General features: G+C 35.4%; 1 protein-coding gene across 3 annotated transcripts in view; it reads right to left on the reverse strand.

Moving 5' to 3' along the window:
- Grm8 (glutamate metabotropic receptor 8) overlaps positions 1 to 23,680 on the reverse strand; it is a 770,925-nt gene that overhangs the window by 80,833 nt on the left and 666,412 nt on the right. For all 3 annotated transcript variants that reach the window (XM_015488298.2, XM_048786066.1, XM_048786065.1), the window contains exon 9: positions 8,409 to 9,344. In XM_015488298.2, coding sequence (XP_015343784.1) covers positions 8,409 to 9,344 — 936 coding nt within the window. The remainder of the gene's footprint in view (positions 1 to 8,408; positions 9,345 to 23,680) is intronic.

Here is a 23,680-nt window from a genome sequence, read left to right on the forward strand (position 1 = left end):
CTGGGACAACTCCCTTCTCCTTCATGTCCTCACAGACCTTCTAATTTTTTAAAGTTACATTCATGTTTTTAAAGTACAGGGTTAATAACATTTACATTCATGTTAGCAGATAAATTATTATTTCTGTGTTTTTCCCCCAGGTTCTTTCTAAAAATGTAAAACGAATACAAAAAGCAATTTCTATGTATGGCTGGTAAATCTTTAAGCAGCATAACTGGACTGGCATAGGAATAAGAATAATTATTAAAATTCTGGAGTTTTGTATATATGTATGTATGGTTACCAGGGATTGAACTCTAGGGCATTTAACCACTGAAACATATCTCCAGCCCCCTTTTTATTTATTTATTTTTTTGAAACAAGTTCTCACTAGGTTGCTTACAGCCTCACTAGGTTGCTGAGGATGGCTTTGTACATGCAATCCTCCTGTCACAGCTTCCTGAGCTGCTTGGATTGCAAATATGCACCAATACACCTGTCACAATTCTGGATTTTAAAAAATAATTAGCCCTGATGATCTAATAGATCTGTTTGTAATTCCTTTTCCAATTTCCTTATTACTTTTAGATCATGTGCAGTTGTCACTGTTATCCATCTCATATCTGATAATGTCTCTTTTAATAGCTGAGTTACATCAAGAATAATCCATATATAAGATATGTAAGGCACAGACTTTCTAAGCCATTTATGTCTTTAGCCTCACATTGACTGATAGTTTGGCTGGCTATACAATTTTAAGCTTAAAATACTTTTTCCTCAAGAAAGTCTTTGCTCATTGCCATGCAGAATTCAGGGAGGAAGATGAGGTCTGATTTTCATTCCTTGTAGATAACTTTTTTCAACTCTGAAAGTTATTAAAATTTTTTTATCACTTAATGAATTTTTAGTAAAGTAAAAAATTAAATCAAAAATTCTTTTTATTGTAAAGAATTAGCTTTCTTAAGCTTTTGGAAACTTTTCTTCTTTTTAAAGACTATTTCTTTACCTTCTTTGTCATTTCCTCTTCTTGGCTGTTTATTAGATACACCTTGGGATCTATCTCAGCATGTTTCAACTTTTCTTCATATTATCCTTATTCTTTTTAACATTTTTCTCTTTGCTTCTGCCTTTTATTTTACCCTCCACATCTCCATGCTGGTTCCCTGTTTCTATCTGTTCAGCTTTTTATTTTCACATTCATAATTTTAATTTCCAGTCATTTTCTTATTCCCTGGTTGATCTTTTCCATAGCAATAATAATTCACATTATGTATGTTTGTTCTCTTGGTTCTTAGAATGCTGATTTTTAAATTTTTTCATATTTTTTTAGGATTTTTTTCTTTGAGTCAGTTATTTTGTTTTGTTTTTTAGACTTTTAAATTTATATTCTCAGTTTTCTTCATCCTAGCATCTATGACTGCTAATGAAAATTATGATTGACAGACAAGGCTGACTGGTAAAGATTACTGGTTGAGCCCATTTTCTCTGTTTGACAGGACTGACTGTGTACTTGGAGTTAATGATCATTTAACCTGACTGGCCTCTCTTTAAAATATCTTCATATTGGCAAGTTATGGACCCACTCCAGAAGGAATAGAGTTGAGAAATTTATCTATCCTGAACAGAGTTGTATTTCCTATCCCCTCACCATCCATGTTTAAAATAAAATTACTTCAAATTCTTGTCCTTCTCTTTCAGTGGCACATATCCACATTAGAAGTCCTCCATCAGATTATTCTCATTCTTTAGACTTCATAATTTTAATATTCACTCTTCCTATGTGAAGTTGGGGCTAAAAGGGGACGTGAGGGGTCTAACAGGCACAGCTATTCTCCAGTGTGATTCTTCAAGTATTTCCTTGATGCTCACAGCAATGTTTACTTAGGATTTTTGTTGAGCTTTCATTTGGGAATTATTTGGAAATTCCATAGTAAGACCCACTAGTGCCTCTTGGAGTGTGCTTCCATTCTTTTAATTTTTCCATAAATTAAACCCAATTGACTTATTTTTTCAATATTTTTTCCAAAATGTTTTTCATCTAATTTAGTGCTAACAATATTATGTCTCCCAACCACCTACCTCTCTCTTTCTCTCTCTCTCTCTCTCTCTCTCTCTCTCTCTCTCTCTCTCTCTTCCTCCCGCCCCATCCCCACTGCCTCTCTTCCTCCTCTCTGCCTTATTTCTTTTCATTCCATTATTAGGGGGAGGAGATTTTTTTAATCAGCATTTATTTTGAGCCAGAAACAAGATTGTTTCCATTTTTATGGTATTTTAACATTCAAATACATCTGTTTTGCAGTTATTTTAGCTAGCCTGGTATTTATATAAATACTTAGTTAAATATTTTTTATACTTTAAGGTAGTTGGGACTAACCCACATGATACTACATTTAGATATATATATTTTTAATTTCCCAATATAAAAATGTATATATGGTTTCAGCCAAAAAAAAAAAAAAAAAACTATTTGCTTGCAATCTGCTCTTTCTGGCACCCTGTGTGCATAAGATATTAGAATCTAGCGAATCATGGAAAATGCAATTTGAAGTTACAATAAGTAAATTAGTCACTACATTCTATATTATCCAGCCTGGATGTCATTAAGATTTTGCCTGTATAGAAATAAGTCTATTTATATGACATCTTTCTAAACATTTTGAAATAAAACCATGGTCACTGTGGCTTTAAAAATAAATTTCAGTCTTAATGAAATCTAGTATCACAGCATTTTCAGTCATACAAAGTAAACAAAACTGTTTTCATGAGATGCACTAGCTTTAGAACCAAGTTCCCAGGTTGACTAACTAATGGTCTAGCTAATTAAATTAGTGTAATTTGGGCATAGGAAATTCAACTTTATGGAAATGCAATTTCAGTTTAAAAAACATGAGAAAATACTAGAATCTCACTAATAAATAAATGCTTACATTAAGTAGACCTAGTCCCCACAGTTCCCTCAGAGCCCACAAACATAGGATTTTGGAATCCAAATAAAGTTCATTGAGCAAAAATTCTTTGTGCTGTCAAATCAGATGAGCATCCCCAAAAGAATTGCCTTTAATGTATAAAGATAAAAATTTTCTCTAGCAATAATACATAGCACAGTCAGAAAAACAAACAAAAAAAATATGGATAAGGCAGAATTCCCAAGGAAAGATACTTACCAGCCCTGCCTATGTGTGTCCCAGAATCTATCTCAACTTTCTCTTCTAAAAGTTTACAAGCACTTCATTTTAAAGTAACTATACAAATGAGATCATACAGTTTCTTTTGTATTTTTATTGAATTTATTTTTCCCATTCCAGAGTGCATTGCAATATTCTGGTATAACTGGCACCTTTCAGAAATAGCATAACACAACCTGAAACATAATCTTCAACTTGGGACATCACTGAAGTCTTCAAAAGGATGTAAGATGATGAATGAAAATGCTTACAGTTCACCAACAAATGGCATGACACAGTCATAAGCATCGATGACAAACATGCAAAGTGGACACTGATCATTGCTGCTTCTTCCCTCCTTCCTAAGGAAAGGAGAAATATTGGAAAAAAGGTGTGGCTGGAGAATGACCTCTAGTCTGATCTATCCTGCAAATTTCTTCTGTGATTTTCCATGTCATATGGACATTTTACCCCAGGTTTTTCTTGTCTCAACTGGGCTACACCTACAGCAGGAGTTTTATGACTAATCTCTAATCTCAGACCTACCTTTCCTAATTCGATAAGGCTACTCACTCACATTTCAAACTGTTACATCAAGATTTCAGCAACTGCTTTCTGAGGACACTTGCCGCTAAATATTTGAAGGCACTTACATATTGCCTCAAGAACACCTCTCTTTCTTCTGATCCTTCAGATGGCTATCTCCCTCATGGCCCTCTTTCACTGCTGTGATCTCATGATCTATACTCTCAGGCAAGCTTCCCAGAACACACTTCCAGTTGGGAAGCTGCACAGCCATGGAACAAATGGCTTGAGAAATTGAGACAATTACCTGAATAAATCAAATATCTGATCTCCCAATTCATTTAAATATATTCCAAGTCATTTAATCTCTTTTTAAGAACCTATTTCAGACCTGGTATTCTGCTAGGTGAGCAAAACCAATTAAGGTTCTTGTCCTCATGGCTAACAGCCTAACATTAAGTAATAATCCCCAACATTAATTCCTGCTTATTATGTGCTAAGCACCTTTCTTGACTCATAGGTTGTGTAAGTTTCTGCCAACTAGTATGAGGTATCTATTAGTATAAGAATCATATCATAATGATACAAAAGGAGTTTTTGCTTTTAACTCCACCATCTTCCTGCCTTTTTCCAGAATATGTAAACTCAAGTTTGCTCTAGATTGCAAAAAGGCCTGGGCACACGCAGCAGGTAACGTCTTTGCAGGGGTTGGGAGTCTAATTTGCATCCTCTGGGGGATCTTAACTTCTATCTGCCAAAGTATAGCCTCTTGCCTACGTGTTCTCAGCTAGCTTAGCAGATCCAGGAATCAAACCCAAGTCCTCATGCCACAGAGCTCAATGCTCTTCCTCACTGGACCCACTCCCTTTCCACACCTGCACTCTGCCTCTGCACAGAAAGAGACAGAGGAAGCAGCAGGGAGGGCAGGCAGGGGGGAAATATCAGTCACATCAATTCTCCTGTGCTTTGAGAATTGTAGATGCTTTCTTGTGCTTCTCCCTAAATGTTTAGTAGCCATATTTCAGAATCAGTGATAGTGTCAATGTTTTTTTAAGAACTGAATGTGGTCCATCGTGGAATGGGAAAAATTTTTCAAAAAAAAAATATAGTTGTTGTAATGAGGATCATAGTAAGATATATATAGAAGATTCCTATTATGTCATATTCTCACCTAAATAAGCATTTATGCTATCACATTATGCCATTGTTGTGCAAAGCACTCCACTCATTCCATAGGCATTTATTGAAGCTGTAGTGTGTGAAGGGGTTTGTGTTTCGATGGATGCATTCAGATATACATCAGATAGACACAGATTTACACAGAAAACACTGAAAGGAGAGAGGAGGAAATAATGGGGTGGGAATAAGAAAAGGGAGGAGTTGAAAATGAACCCCGGGTTTCTTACTTGAGCTACTAGATAGATGCTACACTGTAGAACCAGAGGGCAAAGAAAAATAAGCTGGTTCAGGATTTATTGTTTTCTTTCTTAAGCTTTAATTTTTCTCTTCCATTTTGAGGTTGTTTTTATTTGGTTTCCATTTGATGCTCTGGTCAGAGCTCTGTGCTCCCTGGAGCTTGGCCGTGTCATAACCTTTCTCTGCTTATTTCCATTTTATGAGCCCAATTAGGGAGGATAAAACAGGTCTTTAAGAGATTGCTGCCATCCTAACAGCCCCTAACCATCCCTAAAGACTTTTTTCCTGACTATAAAGTTAATTACTTTTTAATTTTTTTGTCTTTTCCTGACAATCACATGCATTTCTATTCATCTATGGCTATGCCTCTATGTGTCCACCCTTCCTTTACACTACTTCTCTACAAAGAGAAAATACATTTGCACGCGATTTAGTAAAATCCAGCAGTAGACACATATGATGTGATGAAAATTTACTGGAAAAGAACATGATTGATCTTCATTTAAAAAATCTGAAAAAAAATTAAAATAAATTAAATGATGTTTCGTCGATGAATGAAGGCACACTTCAGAGAACTGTCATTCTTCATGACTCTGTGACAAGTGTTATGATGTTATTCATGTTTTCCAAAATATCTGTCTAAATTATTCAACTAATTTTACTTTTTCTCACACTTCTTGTAATTTCAAAGCGACTGCGTAGATGAATTTTCTGCTACAGACATTACTCTGGTACAGCATAATCAAATACATACAGGAAGAAATTTTGTTCTTCTGCTATTTCCCATGTTATAAATTCTGAATCACTAATGTAAAGTTGGAGGATGAACAGCTCTTTGCTTTCTCATCTCAGATCTGACCTCTCACCATCTTCCCCTGCCCTTGAGCCTGGCACCTCATAGGGGCTGGCAAACGTTAGGAAGGCATGGGCTAGGAGCCAGACTGAGCCTTACAGTGAAGGCTCAGGGAAGCAGACTGACATGGATTCAATAACTAGCACAATGCTGGACACAGTGCTCAATAAGAATCTGCTAACTTAATGGATGTGCGTGCTGCCTCGCTGTTGTAAAGGCATCAGGTTGATAATGTGGGGCTAATTGGCTGAGCATTATAAATGAAAACGGAGGGCTGCCTAGCTCTTTGCTTCTCCAAAGTCAATACAACTGATTTAAAGACTTCTTCCAGAGATACAAAACTTTTATTCATTTTTAATATTCATGTCAGTAGTTTTGGCAATGTGGAAAAATAAATATACTCAAGCATTTTATGTATGGTTTCAAATATAAAATATATATTGACAGGAAGGAGCAGGAAGCAAATTTGAAGATAAGTTTTAGAATAACACATACTTCTATTATATAAAGTACCTTAGAAGCCAGATCTTAGTTATTTATAATATAATAGTTCTTCATACAGAGCTGGTCTAAATTCAACAACTCCAAGGCTAAATAATTGGAGGACTCTACAATTAACTGAAAATTCCAAGAGTTAGTGTTCCCCACTAAATTCTTCTCTTGAATGCAAGTTTCATATTCAATAATAAATAAAATAAATATGAAATGAATTCCAACAAACGTATATTATTATTTGTTTGTAATTTGCCCCTTAGACTTTCTTTATTCCACAAAGTTTAGATGGAAAAATAAATTTTGCTAACCACATTCTATCGCTAAAGGTGTGGATATTCCACACTCATAAATAAACAGAATGCACACGTTTTCAGGGGATGTGCATCTCTCAGGATAACAGCACAAAGCACCCTCCACCCTCTGGCATATTGGGGTGTCCTTTTCACCCCCCAATTTTTGTCTCCATCACTATTCTCAGCAGGCAGCTACAGCTCTGAAACATTAATGCTCTGAGAGAAAATAAGTAGTTATTCTTTTACTACCTTAAAAAAACTGCTAATATGATTTATACTTGAACTACTATGATGATGTCCAACATCTTGTTGTAGGAGCATGTTTTCATTTAGTCTAAAAAAACTGAGACACTGAAAGAATTGTCTGAATAGAGAAAAACATCTTATTTGCATTGGTGTTTGCCCTGTTCCATCTGTGGATATCATTATATGAAAATAAGAATAGGTTATACTTCATAAAATATAAAGGAAGAGAAAATAGAAAAAAAAGTGAGATGTCATCTCAGGAGATTTTGTTTAGTTCTAATATTTATTGTCCACCAGAAAGCAGAGTGAACTTATCATGGCCCTCTCCAGGTAAATCAATCTACAAAGAAACAGTTAAAATACAAATATAAGAACTGCTTAAGTTTTCTTTACTAATAATTCATACAGCTTAGACATTTCCAAATGCTGAAAAACATTATTTTTCTTTGACTAGTCCAATAAATCATATTAAAAAATAGACTTTGAGAGATTTGTTTCCACATTCTTTCATAATTTAGATTTACAAGTTTGATCCTAATAAATTCCCATTGACATATACCAAAATATGTGTTCTGACTCTTAGGCACTGGTCTTTGTTCAACAGATTGGTTTATTACTATCCCACTACCCAAATCTTATAATTTGGGGTTAACCTTACTTTTCTGTCTTACTGTATATAGAACTACATTCATCTAGTTCAACACATGTTCACTCTCATATGCAGATGTTCTTTATTAGCAATGTTTTATGTAGGAAAAGTTAATGGGAGATTAGTGACAAAGGAAATTACTTAAAGTTATAAACTGTTTTATATAATTTTCCATTGCTGTCTTCTTTATTCTTCACTATCATCTTTCACATATGGAAAGGTAATGAGAATAGGGGCTCAGAAATAATAAGAGGTTCAGATTGTACTTAACCATTTCAGTTTCTCTTTGTTTTAGTTGTTTTATTAAACTCTACTTCCATGACTAAAATCATCATAACGATGAAGGGATGGCTTCCCTCCCCTGAAACCCCCCAGAGTTACAGTAGAACAGGGAAGGAGGCATTTGTCATGCAGTAGGATATTCTGGGACAGCTCACTCCTGTGAGCCACATCTGCCCTTTTTTCCTCCCACTTTTAATTAACATTTGGAAAAAGAACTTCGATGTTAGTAGATAACAAAGCTGTTAAAAGAGACCAGGAAAGTGATGTGAGTTCTGTCAATCTTCTCCCTTGCCAAGGAGGATACAAGAGAGTGTTTTTCTTGGAAAATCAGCTCTAGTCAACACATACTCAAAGCAATGTGACCTTGAGCTATATATGTCTAAATAAGAATAGCACAGACTGAAGCATCTTGAGAGAATGTAAATGAACCAGGAAGAGGAAAAGCATCCTAAATGAAGAAGTTAAATCCAGAAAAAGGGTTGTCAAATGCATTTCCTGCCACTTACCTTTTCTGCTGACTGAGCTGTACCAAAAAAGATGGGAATGAAAGCTAACCAAATGATGCAGGTGGTATACATGGTAAATCCGATTGGTTTGGCTTCATTGAAAGTCTCTGGAACACCTCTCGTCTTAATGGCATAAACAGTACAAGTGACCATCAAGAGGATACTGTATCCAAGTGAACAAATGAGTGAGAGATCAGAAATGTCACACTTGAGCACTCCTCGGGCGTTTTCCGGATCCAGTGTCCGTTGTTCTCCATAGTCGATGATGGTGTGTGGTGGGTCCACAACAAACCAGACAAACACCCCAAGGAGCTGTATGGAGATGAGGCTGAAGGTGATCACCAGCTGGGATGCTGGACTAATAAACTTGGGTGCTGTGACAGATTTCTTCCCCTGCTCAAATATTCGGTGGATACGGTTTGTTTTGGTCAGAAGTGCTGCATAGCTGAAACACATACCAAGTCCCAAGAAGATCCGTCGGAAGGAGCATATAATTGTATCTGGTGCTGCAATCATTAAAAAGGTGATGGAATAACAGAGAAAAATCCCTGTTAGGAGCACATAACTGAGTTCCCGTCCTGAAGCCCTCACAATAGGTGTGTCATTATAGCGGACAAAGGTCACAATCACAAAGGTGGTGGCGATGATCCCCAGTATTGCAACAAACACAGGCACCACGGCCCAGGGAGAATGCCACTCCAGTTTGATGATGGGGATACGCTGGCAGCCTGTACGGTTGATGTTTGGTCTCTGATCCAAAGGGCAAAGTTCACAGGAGAGCTCATCTACCTGGTAGTTGTAACCTTCACAGCGCTCACAGTGCCAGCAGCAAGGGACCCCTTTCACGGTTTTCTTCCTTTCCCCAGGCTTGCAGGGCAGGCTGCAGACAGATGCTGGCTGAGTGTGTTCTCTATTAGCCCACTGCATGTCTTCCACCTGTGGGTATAAAAAATTAATGAGCCTTCCATTTTTCCCCCATTTATAATATCCTAATCCTAGCCACAGGTTTGTAATAAATCACTGAATGCTGACAGTACAAATACAGTTTACCATAATAAGAGCCCAATCTCTTTCCCCGATATTGACTTTATGAAAGTGTTAAATGATTGGGTCCAATAAATCATTCACATCATCAACTTGATAAGTGTCATTAGTTTCCATTTACCTCTTCATTGCTGACCAATCTGACATTTGCAGAAAGATTTATTGGCCAAAACAGTTTTAACACGAAAAGAAAAAATAAATAAAAAGGTCCATAGGATATTTTAGAGCTAATCACAAGTATAAATGCCAAATTCTCTGAAACACTGGATTATGATGTAAACATATTTAAAAGATGATATATGTCTTTCTACTATACTGGGGGAAATTCAGTTCACACTGTAGCAATTTTGAAAGGAAATGGCAAAACAAGTTAACTTTAATCTTTGTCTCCTTATGTGTTCATGGAGATAAGAACACTTATGTGCTTTGTTCCTGTTTAGGTTTGAATCCACTTTTTCTTCAGGCGTGCATTTCCACATTATGCAAAAGACCATGCTGATTGAGATAGCTTAATGGTAATGTTTTCCACTGAACAAAAGTCATCCAACAGGTGATTTAAAACAGTGACATTAACTACAAAAATACTGTGCAGAATATTTGCCTTACAGCTTTAAAGTTCTACCTTATAAATCACAGAATATTTTATTGAAATAAAAATATTTTTGAAGGGGACAGTGGCAATTGTAGTTCCAGTTCCTTACCTTGAATTTGTTCCTTATTAGATATACAATAATTTTAACAGAATGCTAGCAGTTAAAAACTCCTATAGATAAGAGGCCATTTGTTATGAAAACCAGCTGCTATGTAATAGGTCAGGGCTATGAAAGGAATGATCTGCTTACTGGTGTGAACCAACAGTGACTGACACACAATCTTGTCTTCAACAGATATTTGCTTAATTCTTGAGGAAGAAAGGGTAGAAAAGGTAGCACACAGAGACCTCAGGAATAAAGGCCAATTTGAGAGGCATGGAAAAGGGAAATGAAGGAATGTGTGAAAGGGAGAAATCCCTTATTTTCCCAAGACACAGCTTTATTAACAATCCTTAAGAATTATGATACTCTGTGCTGGTCACTTTCCAAGATTGGTCCCTGATAACCTCTCCTGAAATGCATCCACTCACCTGGTCCTCTCTCACTTTGAATAAGAGATGATCTACATAAACGAGTATATTCCAAAAATGATGGTATGTGATTTCTGAAGCTAGGTCATAAAAGACATTTTGGCCTATGCTTTGCTTTTTCTTGGATCTTTCACTCCAGGGGAAGCACCATAGTGTCAATTCCCTATGGAAAGGAAGAGAGGCCTGGGCCAATCACAATCACCAACTTGTGGTGCCTGCGATGGAGCCACCCACAAAAGCATCATCTGGTCCAAGTCAAACCTTTGAATGATGCATCTCTGATTGACATCTTGGCTACAAACTCAGGAGAGTCCTGAGGTGAAGCAGCCCAGCTAAGTTCTCCTGAATCTCTCATTTACAGAAAGCATGTGAAATTAGAAATGTTTGTTGTTTTAAAATGCTAAATTTTGGATTTTATTTTTATAGCAAAAGAAAATTAATGCAGCTTGGAAACTTACTCATTCTGGGTCCACTATCATTTCAATATTAGTAATGTATTGAGAAGCCACACCCAGGCACAGCTACAATACATCTTTAAAATATCAAGCGTGCAGTCTCAGAAATATTCCTTCATCACTTTTAAGGCTGCCCCCTCCCTTTGGCAACCAGGTGACTGAGATTGTTCTTATGCTTTTATTACTTAAAATGCTTTTCTTTCTTGAAAACTTCTTCGAATAGCTGAAGGCAGAGAATCATAATTCTTAAACTCAATTTTTGCAGAGGGCTATCTAACCCCCTCCAAGGTACAGTAAAGAATTCATTTCAAACATCCTCCCTTGGGAAAGGACATGCTACTTCATATGTCATAAGTTCATACAAGACTATTAAATCTATTCTATGAGCATAACACAAAGGTAAATTAATCTATCATAACTACTAATTCTCCATTAAGTTTTAATAACTTTAAGATTTTATTTACTTACAAGATTATGATAAGAAAGAAAATAATGTTAAATCAGAAGCACATAGTAGCTTTTCTAAAAAAAATTGAGAAAAAAATGAAATGTTCTACTGAGTAGCTGAAATATTGATTTTATACCATAACGGACTCATAAGATAATAAAATACTTTCTGAAGGTAAATTTTATGGTTCAAAACTAATTATTGTAAAACCAAAATTGCATTTTTTTCCTGGGACTTTTTTGGATTTATAATATTATAGTCCAAAAGAGTTAGCAAAAAAAAAAAAAAAATCTCAGAAATGTTAAACATCAAACTTGATGGAAATTTAAAGGATACTATTATGGTTTGAATATGAGGTGCCCCCACAGTGCCCCTGTGTTAATGCACAAATATTCAGAGATGAAATGATCAGATTATGAGAACCTGAGAACCGTAACATAATCAGTTTATCCTAGTTTGAATGAACTAACTAGGTGGTAACTGTAGGTAGGTGGAGCTTGGCTGGAGGAAGTGGTTCATTGGGGGTGTGCCCTGGAAGGGTGCATTTCTCTATGGCCCCTCACCCTCCTTTTTCTGCTTCTTGGCTGCCATGAACAGAAAAGCAGTCTTCCACCATGCCCTTCTGCCATGTTCTGCCTTGTCTTGGGCCCAGAGAAATGGGCCCACCATGTGCTGAATCTCTAAAATCATGAGCCAAAATAATTTTTTCCTCCTCTAAGTTGTCAGGTATTTTTGTCACAAGGACAAAAAGCTGAGTAACACAGTTATCTCTGGTGACATGTCAGATGTTTTAAATCTCCACATGCCTTATTTTGTGAAAGGAAATATGATGCATTAACAAAGAAATATAACCATGTTGGATAAGTCTCAATACATAGGATGAATATGTGCCATTATAACCTAAATATGAAATTTTCCTTGATAAGTTTTCTGTGTATAGAATTAATGGATAAATGTTTTTTGTAAATGTAAAATAAAGTTATGAAACTGTGGAAAATGCAACATTTCAATAGCTGTGAGGGTTTCTTTTAAATAAAAATATATTTAAATCATACATGCAATACTTTTTAATAAATGGAGATTAAGTTTGTTTTAGAAAACAAGCTTAGTATATGTGTCTCCATTTTCATCAAGAAATCTATTAATATATGACTATATTATGAATTGGTATTATAATTAAGGTCTGGAGACCAACTACTCACTATCCATCTCGAGGAAAGATAAATGACCTATGCTTGAATGAGGATCTTATAAATACATTGATATTTGAAACTAATGACATATTTTATATAGTTTCTAAATGATGATTTTAAACAATACTACTTGAATATAAATTAAACTGCCTCATTTCTATAACTTCCTTATTAAAAAATTAACAAGGATCATTGAATCAGTTTGATTGCTATATTAACAAATTATTCCATCTTTCATAATAAGTATGAAGAGAAGGCTTATCCAAGTATTTTTAAAATTGATCTCCCTACCATTGGTATTATTCAGATATTGCAATGTTTCTGTCTAAAACATGTAGTCTAACAAATGGATGATTGTTATATAGATAGACTTTCCACAGACAAAATGATAGCCCATTCCTATCTTGACATTATTTACCAACAATGATTCATTCAGTAGGTTTCAATCCAGTGCATTTCAGAACATGTAAGCCACCGGCTTGTTTCTGCTGCAAAATCCTGTTATTTCTACAGAAAACTACACCAGCAATCATACATTTAAAAAAATTTCTGGGTGACTATGCTTGCATTTTAAAATTTTTAATCTTTCCAGAACAGTCATATCAGAGTAATGTTACATATACTCTTTAAAGAGAACATCATTTTTAGAAAATAATTTTGTTCTGTAACAAAGAACTTCTGAAAAAAACATTACAAGAATGTTTCACAATTAAAAGCCCCATTGTAATTAATAATTTCTAGTATTTATTACAAATTTACTCAAAATTTACCTTTGTTAGAGATGATTCAAATATATTAAGTGTTATCTTCATTAATATGATTATCATAAAGTGAGTATATTTTAAACATACAATACAAAAGACTGATATCTAATCATAACACTGGTAACTTTTTTCACCCTTTGAAAATTGAATATGGTTGAGGTGATTACCAGATTGATGTCCTGGTTTTATGTGATGTTCCAAATCTACATAACCTTTTTTTTTTTTTTTTTTTAGAGAGAGAGCGAGAGAATCTTTTTTGTAGATGGACACAACACAATGACTTTATTTTTATGTGGTACTGAGGATCGAACCCGCTACCTGTGCTAAGCGAGCACTCTACTGCTAAGCCACAATCCCAGCCCAATATAACCTTTAAAAACACAAATTTCCTATTTTAAAGGACAATTTAAGATGAAATTGAGTAAAACAATTTCATTTATAATAGCATTGAAAAATAAGATATTTAAGAAAAAGCTTAGTAAAAGAAGTACAAGATTTAACTGGAAATTATGAAACATTATTGAGAAAAATAAAACAAGGCTCAAATAAATGAGAAGAAATCCCATGTTCACAGATCAGAAGAGGTACTATTGTTAAGATAGTAATATTCCCCAAACTTATCTACCGATTCAACACAATCCCTATCAAAATCAAGCTGGCTTCTTTACAAAAATTGACAAGGTCATCCTAAAATTTATTTGGAAAAATTAAGGGATCCAGAACTATACTACTGGCATAGAGATGAGTTAATAAAATAAAATTGAGAATGCCAAAACCTTTACATATGTGGCCATTGATTATTGACAAGTATAGCAAGAAAATTCAATGAGACTGAACAGTCTTCTTAAATGGTGCTAAGACAATTGGAGATTATATATATATATATATATATATGTATATATATATATATATGAATGAAGTGAGATTCCTACTTCACATTCACATTACACAAAAATTAACTCAAAATTAATCAAAGACTTAATGTGAAAGCCGAAACCGAAAATAAAACAAAAAACTCTTAGAAGAAAACAAGGAAAACGAAATCACTGTGACCTGGAGTGCACTAATGGTTTGTCAGATATAACAACAAGAGTAGAAGCAACAAAAAGACAAACAAATAAATTGGACTATCAATGTTAAATACCTTTATGTTTCAACAGATAACATAAATGTGAAAAGATAGCCCCCAGAATGGGCAAAGAATTTTCAAATCATAGATCTGATAAGGTCTTTGTATCTAGAATATATACTTTAAAGAAAACTTCTAAAATTCAGCAGCTAAAACATAAATAATACAATTTAAAATAAGTTAACAAATTGAATAGCTTTTACTCCAGGAAGATACAGAAATTGCCAGTCGCACATGCAAACATATCCAACATCATTAACCATCAGAGAAATACAAATCTAAATACCAGCACCCACTAGGATGATTATAATAAAAATTAAGATAATTACAAATATCAAAGAGGATGTGGAGAAACTGGAACCCTTCACATGGCTGATGGCAATGTAAAATGATACTGTAGCTTTGTAAAATTATTTGAAAGTTCCTTGAAAACTCCGAGTTGCAGTATGATTTAGCAAATTGACTCCTAGGTGTATATCAGAAATAACTTAAAATATATATCAACAGAAAAATTCATGCATAAATGTTCATATAATACTATTTATAATACAAAAAAAGAAACCCAGAAACAATCCAAATGTCCATTAACTGATAGATGGATAAACAAAATGTGGTATATACATACAATGAAACATTATTCAGCAATAAAAAAGGGACAAAGTACTGATGTATACAACAAAATGGATGAACCTTAGAAACATTATACTAAGCCAAAGAAGTCTATCACAAAAGATTTTATGTTGTATGTTTTTATTTTATAAGCAATGTCCAGTGCAGGCAAATCCATAGAGACAGGAAGTAGCTTAGTGACTATTGGGTTAGGGAAAAAGAAAATAGAGAATGGTAGCTAAAAGAAATGGGCTTTCTTGGATAGTGATGAAAATGGCCTAAAGGCGGATATTAGTAACAGATAAATAACACTGAATATATGAAAAACCACTGAATTGTGTACTTTACAAGGGAGAATTTCATGGTACAAATTGTCTTAAGTCTGTTATCTGTTGCTAAAACAAATAGTTGAAACTAGATAATGCATGAATAATAGAGGTTTGTTAATCCCACAATTCTAAGTCTGGGGAGCCCAAAACCATGGCTCTGGCATCCAGTGAGGGCCTTCTTTCTGCATCATAACATGGCAGAGGGCATTTTACAATGAAACAAAGCAAATATATTACCTTGGGTCTCTTCCTCTTCTTATAAAGCCACCCTTGCCATCACGAGGACTTAAACTTCATGACCTCATCTAAATCTAACTCCTAAAGGCCCACCTCCAAGTACCATTAACATGATTTTAAGATTAAATTTCTAATGCATAAATTGGGGCGGTACATATTCAAAGCATAGCATGATTTATCCCAATTAAACTGTTATCTTTAAAATACAGAGACTATTTGACATGATACATTCAGGCAGTTTTAACACTCAGTTCTTTATTATTATACAAAAAAATATATTCCATGCTCATTTTGCTATTTGGATCAAGCCACAAAGTTCAGTGTGAGCATTCAACAGTGATCAAGACATGGTTTCTACTCTCCAGACATGGTGTGAGTGAAGACAGAGATAAACAAAAGAGCCACAGCTTAGCTTTAGGCTCCTGGGTGAGTGTTAGAAAATGGTACTGGCCTGGGGGTGTCACTCAGTGGTGAAGCACTTGCCTGACATGTGCAAGGCCCTGGGTTTTACCCCAGTAATGTGAAAAGGAGAAGGAGAAGAACAGGAAGAAGAAGAAGGAAAAGGATGAGGAAGAGAGGGAGGAGGAAAAGAAGGAAGAGGAAGAGAAGCAGGAGGGAGGAAATAAATAGACAATATTGCTGCCAGAAGAGCATATGGCAGGACCACCTAGTCCAAGTTCAGGGTTCATGGATGTAGTTTGAAGAATGTGTAGAGGACATGAAAGAAGTCTCAAGAGCTCACCAAGCAAATACAAAGATATTGTCAGCAACAGCCATGAAAAACTGGAGAAACTAAAGGTAGTAAGTAAGAACATTAGGAGTGTGGTAGAAGGCAGTGGGTAGAGTGGCAAGAGAGGGTAGGGAAGAGTGTGGGCATTAGGTCATGAAGGGCCCTGGAAGACACAAAAAGGGATTAGGATATCACCTTGAAGTTAGGGTTCTAGCCAGAACAATTCTTGCTTTAGAAAGACTCTCTGGACTGCAGGGTAGAAGGAAAACAAGCCCAAGACTGGATAAAGATAAATATCAGATAATTTGAGGCTGATGCAGAATTCCAGCTGAGAGGTAATGACAATGGGAACCTGAAAAATGGCTGTGGCCATGGGGGTGGAGTAGTGAGGATTCTGCCAGCTGCTGCTTTAAGAGCCATCACCAGATTTGATAGATAGCAAGTTTCAGGCCCAAGGTTAGTTAGTAGGAAGGAATTCTTGAAGCCAAGAGGCACTTGGGATCAAGAAACTCCCACCACTAAATACCTCAGTGTGCTAAGAGGCTCTGTCCTGAGCTGAGTCTTGATGCCCCCATATGTCTATCCTTCAATGCCACAGAATGCAACTATTTGTAGAAAGCATCTTTACAGATATCATTAATGTAAATGAAGTCACCAGGGTAGACCACTAGTCCAGTCACCCACTAGGATGACATAATAATGTTGTTGTTGTTTTTTTATATATATATATAAAAACAGGGAATTAGTATACAAATATGAATGGAGGGAAGACCATAAGAAGACACAGGGAGAAAACCACATCCATGAATGAAGGAAGGCCTCAGAAAAACAACTCCACCATCACCATGATCTTGAATTTCATGACTCCAGAACTGTGAGAAAATCCATTTCTGTTGTTTAAGTGGCTCAGTCTGTGGCACTTTCTTCTGGCAGCCCTACAAAACTAGCATAGACCCTAGGTGGGGCCTTCTCATGATGAGGCATGGTCATGAGGTCCCTCATCCATCAGCTTTATTAGCCCATCGATATATTACATGGCTTTGTACTTGGGATTCCACATGCAGAGAAGAATCAGATAGATTTTTTCACAGAGGGTAATGACTCTAAGCAACCTGGCATGATTGGAATGTGGTATATACACACAGAGGGAAGAAGGACAGCCAGGGACCAAATAAGGAAAGGGTTCATAAGGAGTGTGAGGTTCTCAGGCATTATTCTCAAGGTTATGGGAAGGGATTGAAAGATTTTAAGCAAATATGTGACATGATAATGTTGTGTGTGTGTGTGTTTTTTTTTTTTTTTAAGGTTTTGATGAGCTCACTGGGGTGACAGATCAGAGAAGACAGCGATACAGCAGCTAGAGTAAGAATTAGGGGAATGCTACCATGATACCAAGCAAGACAAGGGCCAGTGGGCATGTGAGAGGGGTGGTGACGAGGAAGATGAGATGAATTTAGATATAATAAAGATAACAGAAGTGAGGGCAGGAGAGGAACCAAAAGATGGCTTTGAGATTTCTGATCGGTCATTCATCCTTAGCATTCACTAACTTCCACTTCTCCTGATTCATCACTAACCTATCTGGTCATATATAATTTTATTCCTGTGTAATTCCCAGGTACTGGATGACATTTGTTTATTGAAACTTCTTAGTTCTTGTAGTGTACTTCCATGGCACTTTCATAATATGTACTTATGTATTTGTTTGCTTTTTTTAACTTAAAGAAATATTTGCTTAAAATTTTAGTTTATGTCTCTAAGAATCACTTATAGGGTTTACTTAAAATACATATTCCTGATTTTCTTAGAGCTTACAGCTCAGTAGGTTCTTGGAAGGAACACTAAGTTGAAATTTCAAAAAGAACTCCTCCTCCTTCTAGTGATTCTTACACAGTAATTCTGAGCCATATTTTAGTAAGCAATAATTTAGTTAGTTTATTTCTTCATAGTAGGGGCCAGATCTAATTTTCCACCATTGCATCAGACAGCCTAATAGTGACTAAGACCTAATAGGTATCAATAAATATTTGCTGAACAAATAGAGAAGGAATGAAAGCGAGTAAATAGAAAAGAATGACTGGTTTTGAAAAGCAGATCATGACTCGGTTCATGCCTCTGAGTCAGAATCGCCTGGAGGAAGATAATAAAAACACAGTTATACGCAAGGCAGTTGAGGCCACAAATCTTCTTAAGGGAATATTCACTCATGGAAATGAAAGAAAGTACAAAGGGAAGATGCTACAAGTAGAACCTTGGACATTTAAGAATGTGAGAAGCAGATTTAGGAAGATCACTAAGGATGGATAATAAATAAATAAAGCCAGATGGAAAGTAGGGAAGAATCCAGATCAAAGTCCAAGAAATAATTGCACTGAAATAGTTAATTTCATAAATGAGGTAGTGGCTAGCAATGTCTAGAACAGCCACATTTCATGAGGAAAAGATGTGAACATCTAGAGTCCTGGTTACCTTTATGAAATAAAATGTACCTTTTTCTGTGAATTCCTCTCTGATCTACATTACTTCCCACAGGTAGATCTGTTCTTCCACAATGTTTCAACAGCCTCCAATACATACTTTTATTGTAGCTCTGGTATACTCTGATTATCTACTGATGTATTTATTTTCCCTTCAGATGGGGAATACATTCATCTCAGGGACATCTTATTTACTTTTACCCTCCATCACCTATATTAATAAAGAGGACTTGGCAGGAATTTCATATTTGACAAATATATAAATTGATTAGAAAATAGAATACCCTGGAGACATGTCTACAATGATACATTTACTACTGCTCTCCTCTTGGTGTTTGAGGAGCCTGGCTTCAGGCAATAGGCAGATCTGAGTACTAAACTTGTTCTTTCTTAAATATCTAAGGTTTCTAGGTTATTTCATCCATAGCGTCAGAGAAACTGATTTTGAGGAGACAAAGCATCCCGACACATACCTTTGGGGGATGTTGGAAAGATCCAACACGTTAAGATCTTTGAAAGTGGTATGACAACAGAAAATGTAAATGACAGGCAGAAACTCTTCATATCTCTTGATTTGGGACTGACAGGCAGCACTAGAAAGAAGGTACTCATCTCTTCCTATAATTAAATACAGCTGGTCTATCTGAACATTGTCAGCAGCAACAAGTAAAAAGCCACTGTCTCTGGATTTCATCCAGATCTGCTTTTTTTTGCTTTTGTTTTCCCAGAATCTCAGTTCTTAATACTGGTTTTGGTAATTGCCACACCAGATGTGCCATCTTTCACTCTAGTTATATGCAGAGAAAGCCATGTAGCAATGTGCCCTTGCACCTTGACCAGAGTCAAGTTTGGGGATGGAGACATTAAAGTGTGAGTGGTGGAATGAGTGGCCTAAGGGAAGAGTGCAGAATGTCTGTCCTGTAGTATTTTTGATTCATGGGATACAATAATCCTAAAACAAAGTTTCCTCCCAACATAGCAGATATGCAAATGTGTGGTATTTATTGTGAGACTATTAACGCAGAATCATTACCTGACTTTATAAATTTATGGTCATTCTAATTTGAATACTATAGGATGATAATTTTAAATCATTAGCCATTGAGGTACGGTTGCATTACTATGTTCACGATTATTGTATTTTAGATGGCAAAAATTAGTTTCAAATAATTTTCTTCAATAAACTTTTCATGTAGGAATAATTCATCTAAATGTATTTGATGTAAACAACTACTTTAATTTCTTAGTGTGTGACTGTTTTTTTCTGAATATTATTTAAACATTCACAATATTTATATTTTGAACTTAAAATTCAGCTAAATCTTAAAATATAACTTACATGTCATATATAAATAGCTATATTAAGTAAGTGATACCAACGCTTTATGGTAGCTAAATTTAATTAAATGGATTCTTCATTGCTAAAGGTAAGTAGAAGTTAATAGTATAAAAGTCATTTCAGGACTAAAATTCTCCAATGGCAATTGTGAAAACTTTCAGATTATTCCACTTAATTATTCATATTTCTTATTTTTCCTGCACTAATCTATTAATGCATGCAGAGACTGAGTTAGTTCATTATAAGATATTTTGAACAACATGATACATGTTTTGCTCAGTGAAAAACACTTCTCCATTTCAATCTTAGTCCATATGACTCAATGGACTTTATTCATAGAAGATTGCAGGAAGCAAATGCCTTCAGAGTGCTATAAGGGTTCTGGAAAGAATATTTTCAGATGCAAGTCACAAATATTGCTAAACAAACACTGTAAACATAACAACAACAATTATAAAAGCAACTAACATTTATTGATGGCAGAATGTGTGTCAGAAAGTGTTCTAAAAACTTAACTTTAAATGCTATAGCAACCCAGTAAGTTAGGAATCTGTTCCCCCACTTCTCAGGGAATTTTATTTAAGGTGTCACAGGGAGTTAGGTAACATGCCTCACATAACACAGCTGTTTAATAGTTTAACACATACCAGTTCACATTTTATTGTGAGATCCACTTGCTCCCAGGGTAGTGCATGACACATAGTAGTTAAGTTGCTAACTATTTTTGAAAATTGTATAAGGAACATCCATAATAGGGAACAGGAAGATAGGAGGCAGTGTAGGAGGCATAAGGACTTAAAATAGTAGTCTAGGTGAAGGAAAAGTGGCCCCAGACAGGAGAAACTCTAGACAGTAACATACAGTAACAGACAAACTCTAGACAGTCATATCAGGAGGGTCAGTTCATTGGGAATGAAAAAGTAGGGTGAATCTAAAACAGATGAAGGGAGAAGAATCAATATGTTGATCATTTATTTTAAAAGTTCATTCACATGGGACATGCAATAGTTTGGATCTTGTGTATCACTCACACAAGGTTGGTCCCCTGCATGGCACTATTAGGAAGTGGTAGAAATTTTAAGAGGTGGAGTGGCAGGTCTCTAGATAATGGGAGGGTGTACCTTGGAAGGGGATTAGAAGGACCTGGGCCCTTCCTCTCTTTTACTTCCTGGCCATGAGGTGAGCAGATTTGCTCTGCCATGTCCTTTCCACCATTGCCATCTGGCACCCCCACCAGAGGTCTAAAACCAAAGAGTTCACCTGATCATGGGCTGGAACCTTTAAAAACCATGGGCCAAAATGAATCTTCTCCATTATAGGTTAATTATCTCAGGTATTTCACGTAACCTAAGACACTCACAATAAAATACAATTATGTTTTATGGTTTGAAAATATTGTATCCTTGTTATAATCCAGATCTGGAATGTTCTCATAAGCTCCTGTGTTGAAGTATTTGTCCCCAAAGCAGCAATGTCCAGGGGTAGTGCTTTTGGAAAGTGACTGGATCATGAGGACTTTAACCTTATCAGTGGATTAATCTATTTGAGGGGCTAAAATTTGAAAGGGCTACTGGCAGGAGGTGAAAACTAGTCAGGTGGGACATGGATAGAGTAAGTAGGTCACTGAAGGCATGCTCTGGGGGACCTTATCTTGTCTTTGTCCCCTTTATATCTCTCTATCTCTATCTCTATCTTTCTGTTTCCACACTGCCATGACTGAAACAGTTTTCCTTTACCCTTTGCCATATACTTCTGCCATGATGTTTCTGTCACGAAGCCAACTGACCATGAACTGAAACATGAGCCAAAATAAAACTTTCCTCCTCTAAGTTTTTTTATGTCAGATATTTTGGTCACACTGACAAAAAGCTCACTAATAGAACCCTTGTGATTCTACAACACTGTTTCTGGCTACGACAGTTCTAGCTATATCATTCCATGTAAGAGAAATATAAAGGTTACTGCATACATTTATCATGTCTTATTTAAAAATGCACTAAATGATACTCTTTCTGAAGGTAAACAATGGGTTTCTTCGATACAGAACAATAGGCACTCTTGGAATTGGAGTGTTGCACTGAAATTAGTTGTACCAAGTGAAAACAACATACTGTATTTTGAGTTTTTCAACCCTCTTATCCTGTTGGGTCATAGAATATTATCAGCTGGGTATTTGAAAATTCAACTTTGGAAATGCTTAGATTCAGCAACCTAAAAGACATTGGACATTAAATGATTTCTCAGGGAAGCTCACTGTCAAGAAACAAATCCATGTTTAGAGAATTTTAAATGAGTTAAAAAAATCTATCATTAAACATGAGTAGAAGCCAAGCATCTTTACTTGAAGAAATTTTCTACCATGAAAACAAATGTTAAATCATACAAATACAAACAATAAAAAAAAGCAATTTAGAGAAACAGAGGTGATGTGTGGCGAGGAAAGTATCTAAAAATTGTTCAAAACTTCAGAGATATTTTTAAATACAAAGCATGAATCAAGAAAAGTTGTAAAAAGAATACTCAGCATAAAAAGCTTGAAAGTTAATTATAATTGTAATTATTATTGTTAGTAATGTGTTTAGTTATATTATTAATAGTAATTATCAGTTATAATTCTAGATATCATAATTATAATTCCAGAAACTCAACAAATTAGAATGTAAATTTGAAATAATCTCTCAGATATTAGAGCAAAAAAAAGAGAAAAATAATAATTAAAGGGTGAGTCCAAAAGACTCAAGAGCTATAATAAGCATTCAGAAAATAGAAATTAGGAACATTGGGATTATCAAACAAAAATTTCCATAATGAAAGCATGAAAATCTAGATTAAAAGCTCATACTAAAGATACATAAAAATGTACAACCATCAGGATATATAGTCTAAGATTTCAGAATACCTGGAATAAATAGAAGACTTTTACATATTTTGGGGCACTTCCCCCATTCCCAAATAAGGTTTTGAAGAACAGAGTACATGAAACCTGAGAATCAGGATGCAATTAGAGAGACCCTTTCCATCTGGAAATAAAATGATTTCCAGTCTCGATATCAGCAACCTATTTCTTAAGCAAAATAATAATAAGATGAGATTAAAATGAAGTGTTTTTTTATATGTTCAGTTCTAAAAGAAAAAAATATTTAAAAAACAATATCCTCCATTCTTCAGTCTCAGCAAGCCTAAATAAGAGAAAGTAAAAGAAAGTGACAGGGGTTGGCTATAGAAAACAGGAGGCTCACCACAAGAGAAAAGTGAAAAACATCCCCAGAATGATGAAAAGGAAGATCTTGAGAGGCAAGCTGCACTTGGGAAAGAGTTTCTGGAAACATAATCTTGCTAGTTAACCAGCTGTCGTCTGGGAAAATTTGGGAGTTAATTGTTTATATATATATATA

Source organism: Marmota marmota, unplaced genomic scaffold (assembly GCF_001458135.2).
Source record: "Marmota marmota marmota unplaced genomic scaffold, marMar, whole genome shotgun sequence".
Classification (NCBI taxonomy): domain Eukaryota; kingdom Metazoa; phylum Chordata; class Mammalia; order Rodentia; family Sciuridae; genus Marmota; species Marmota marmota.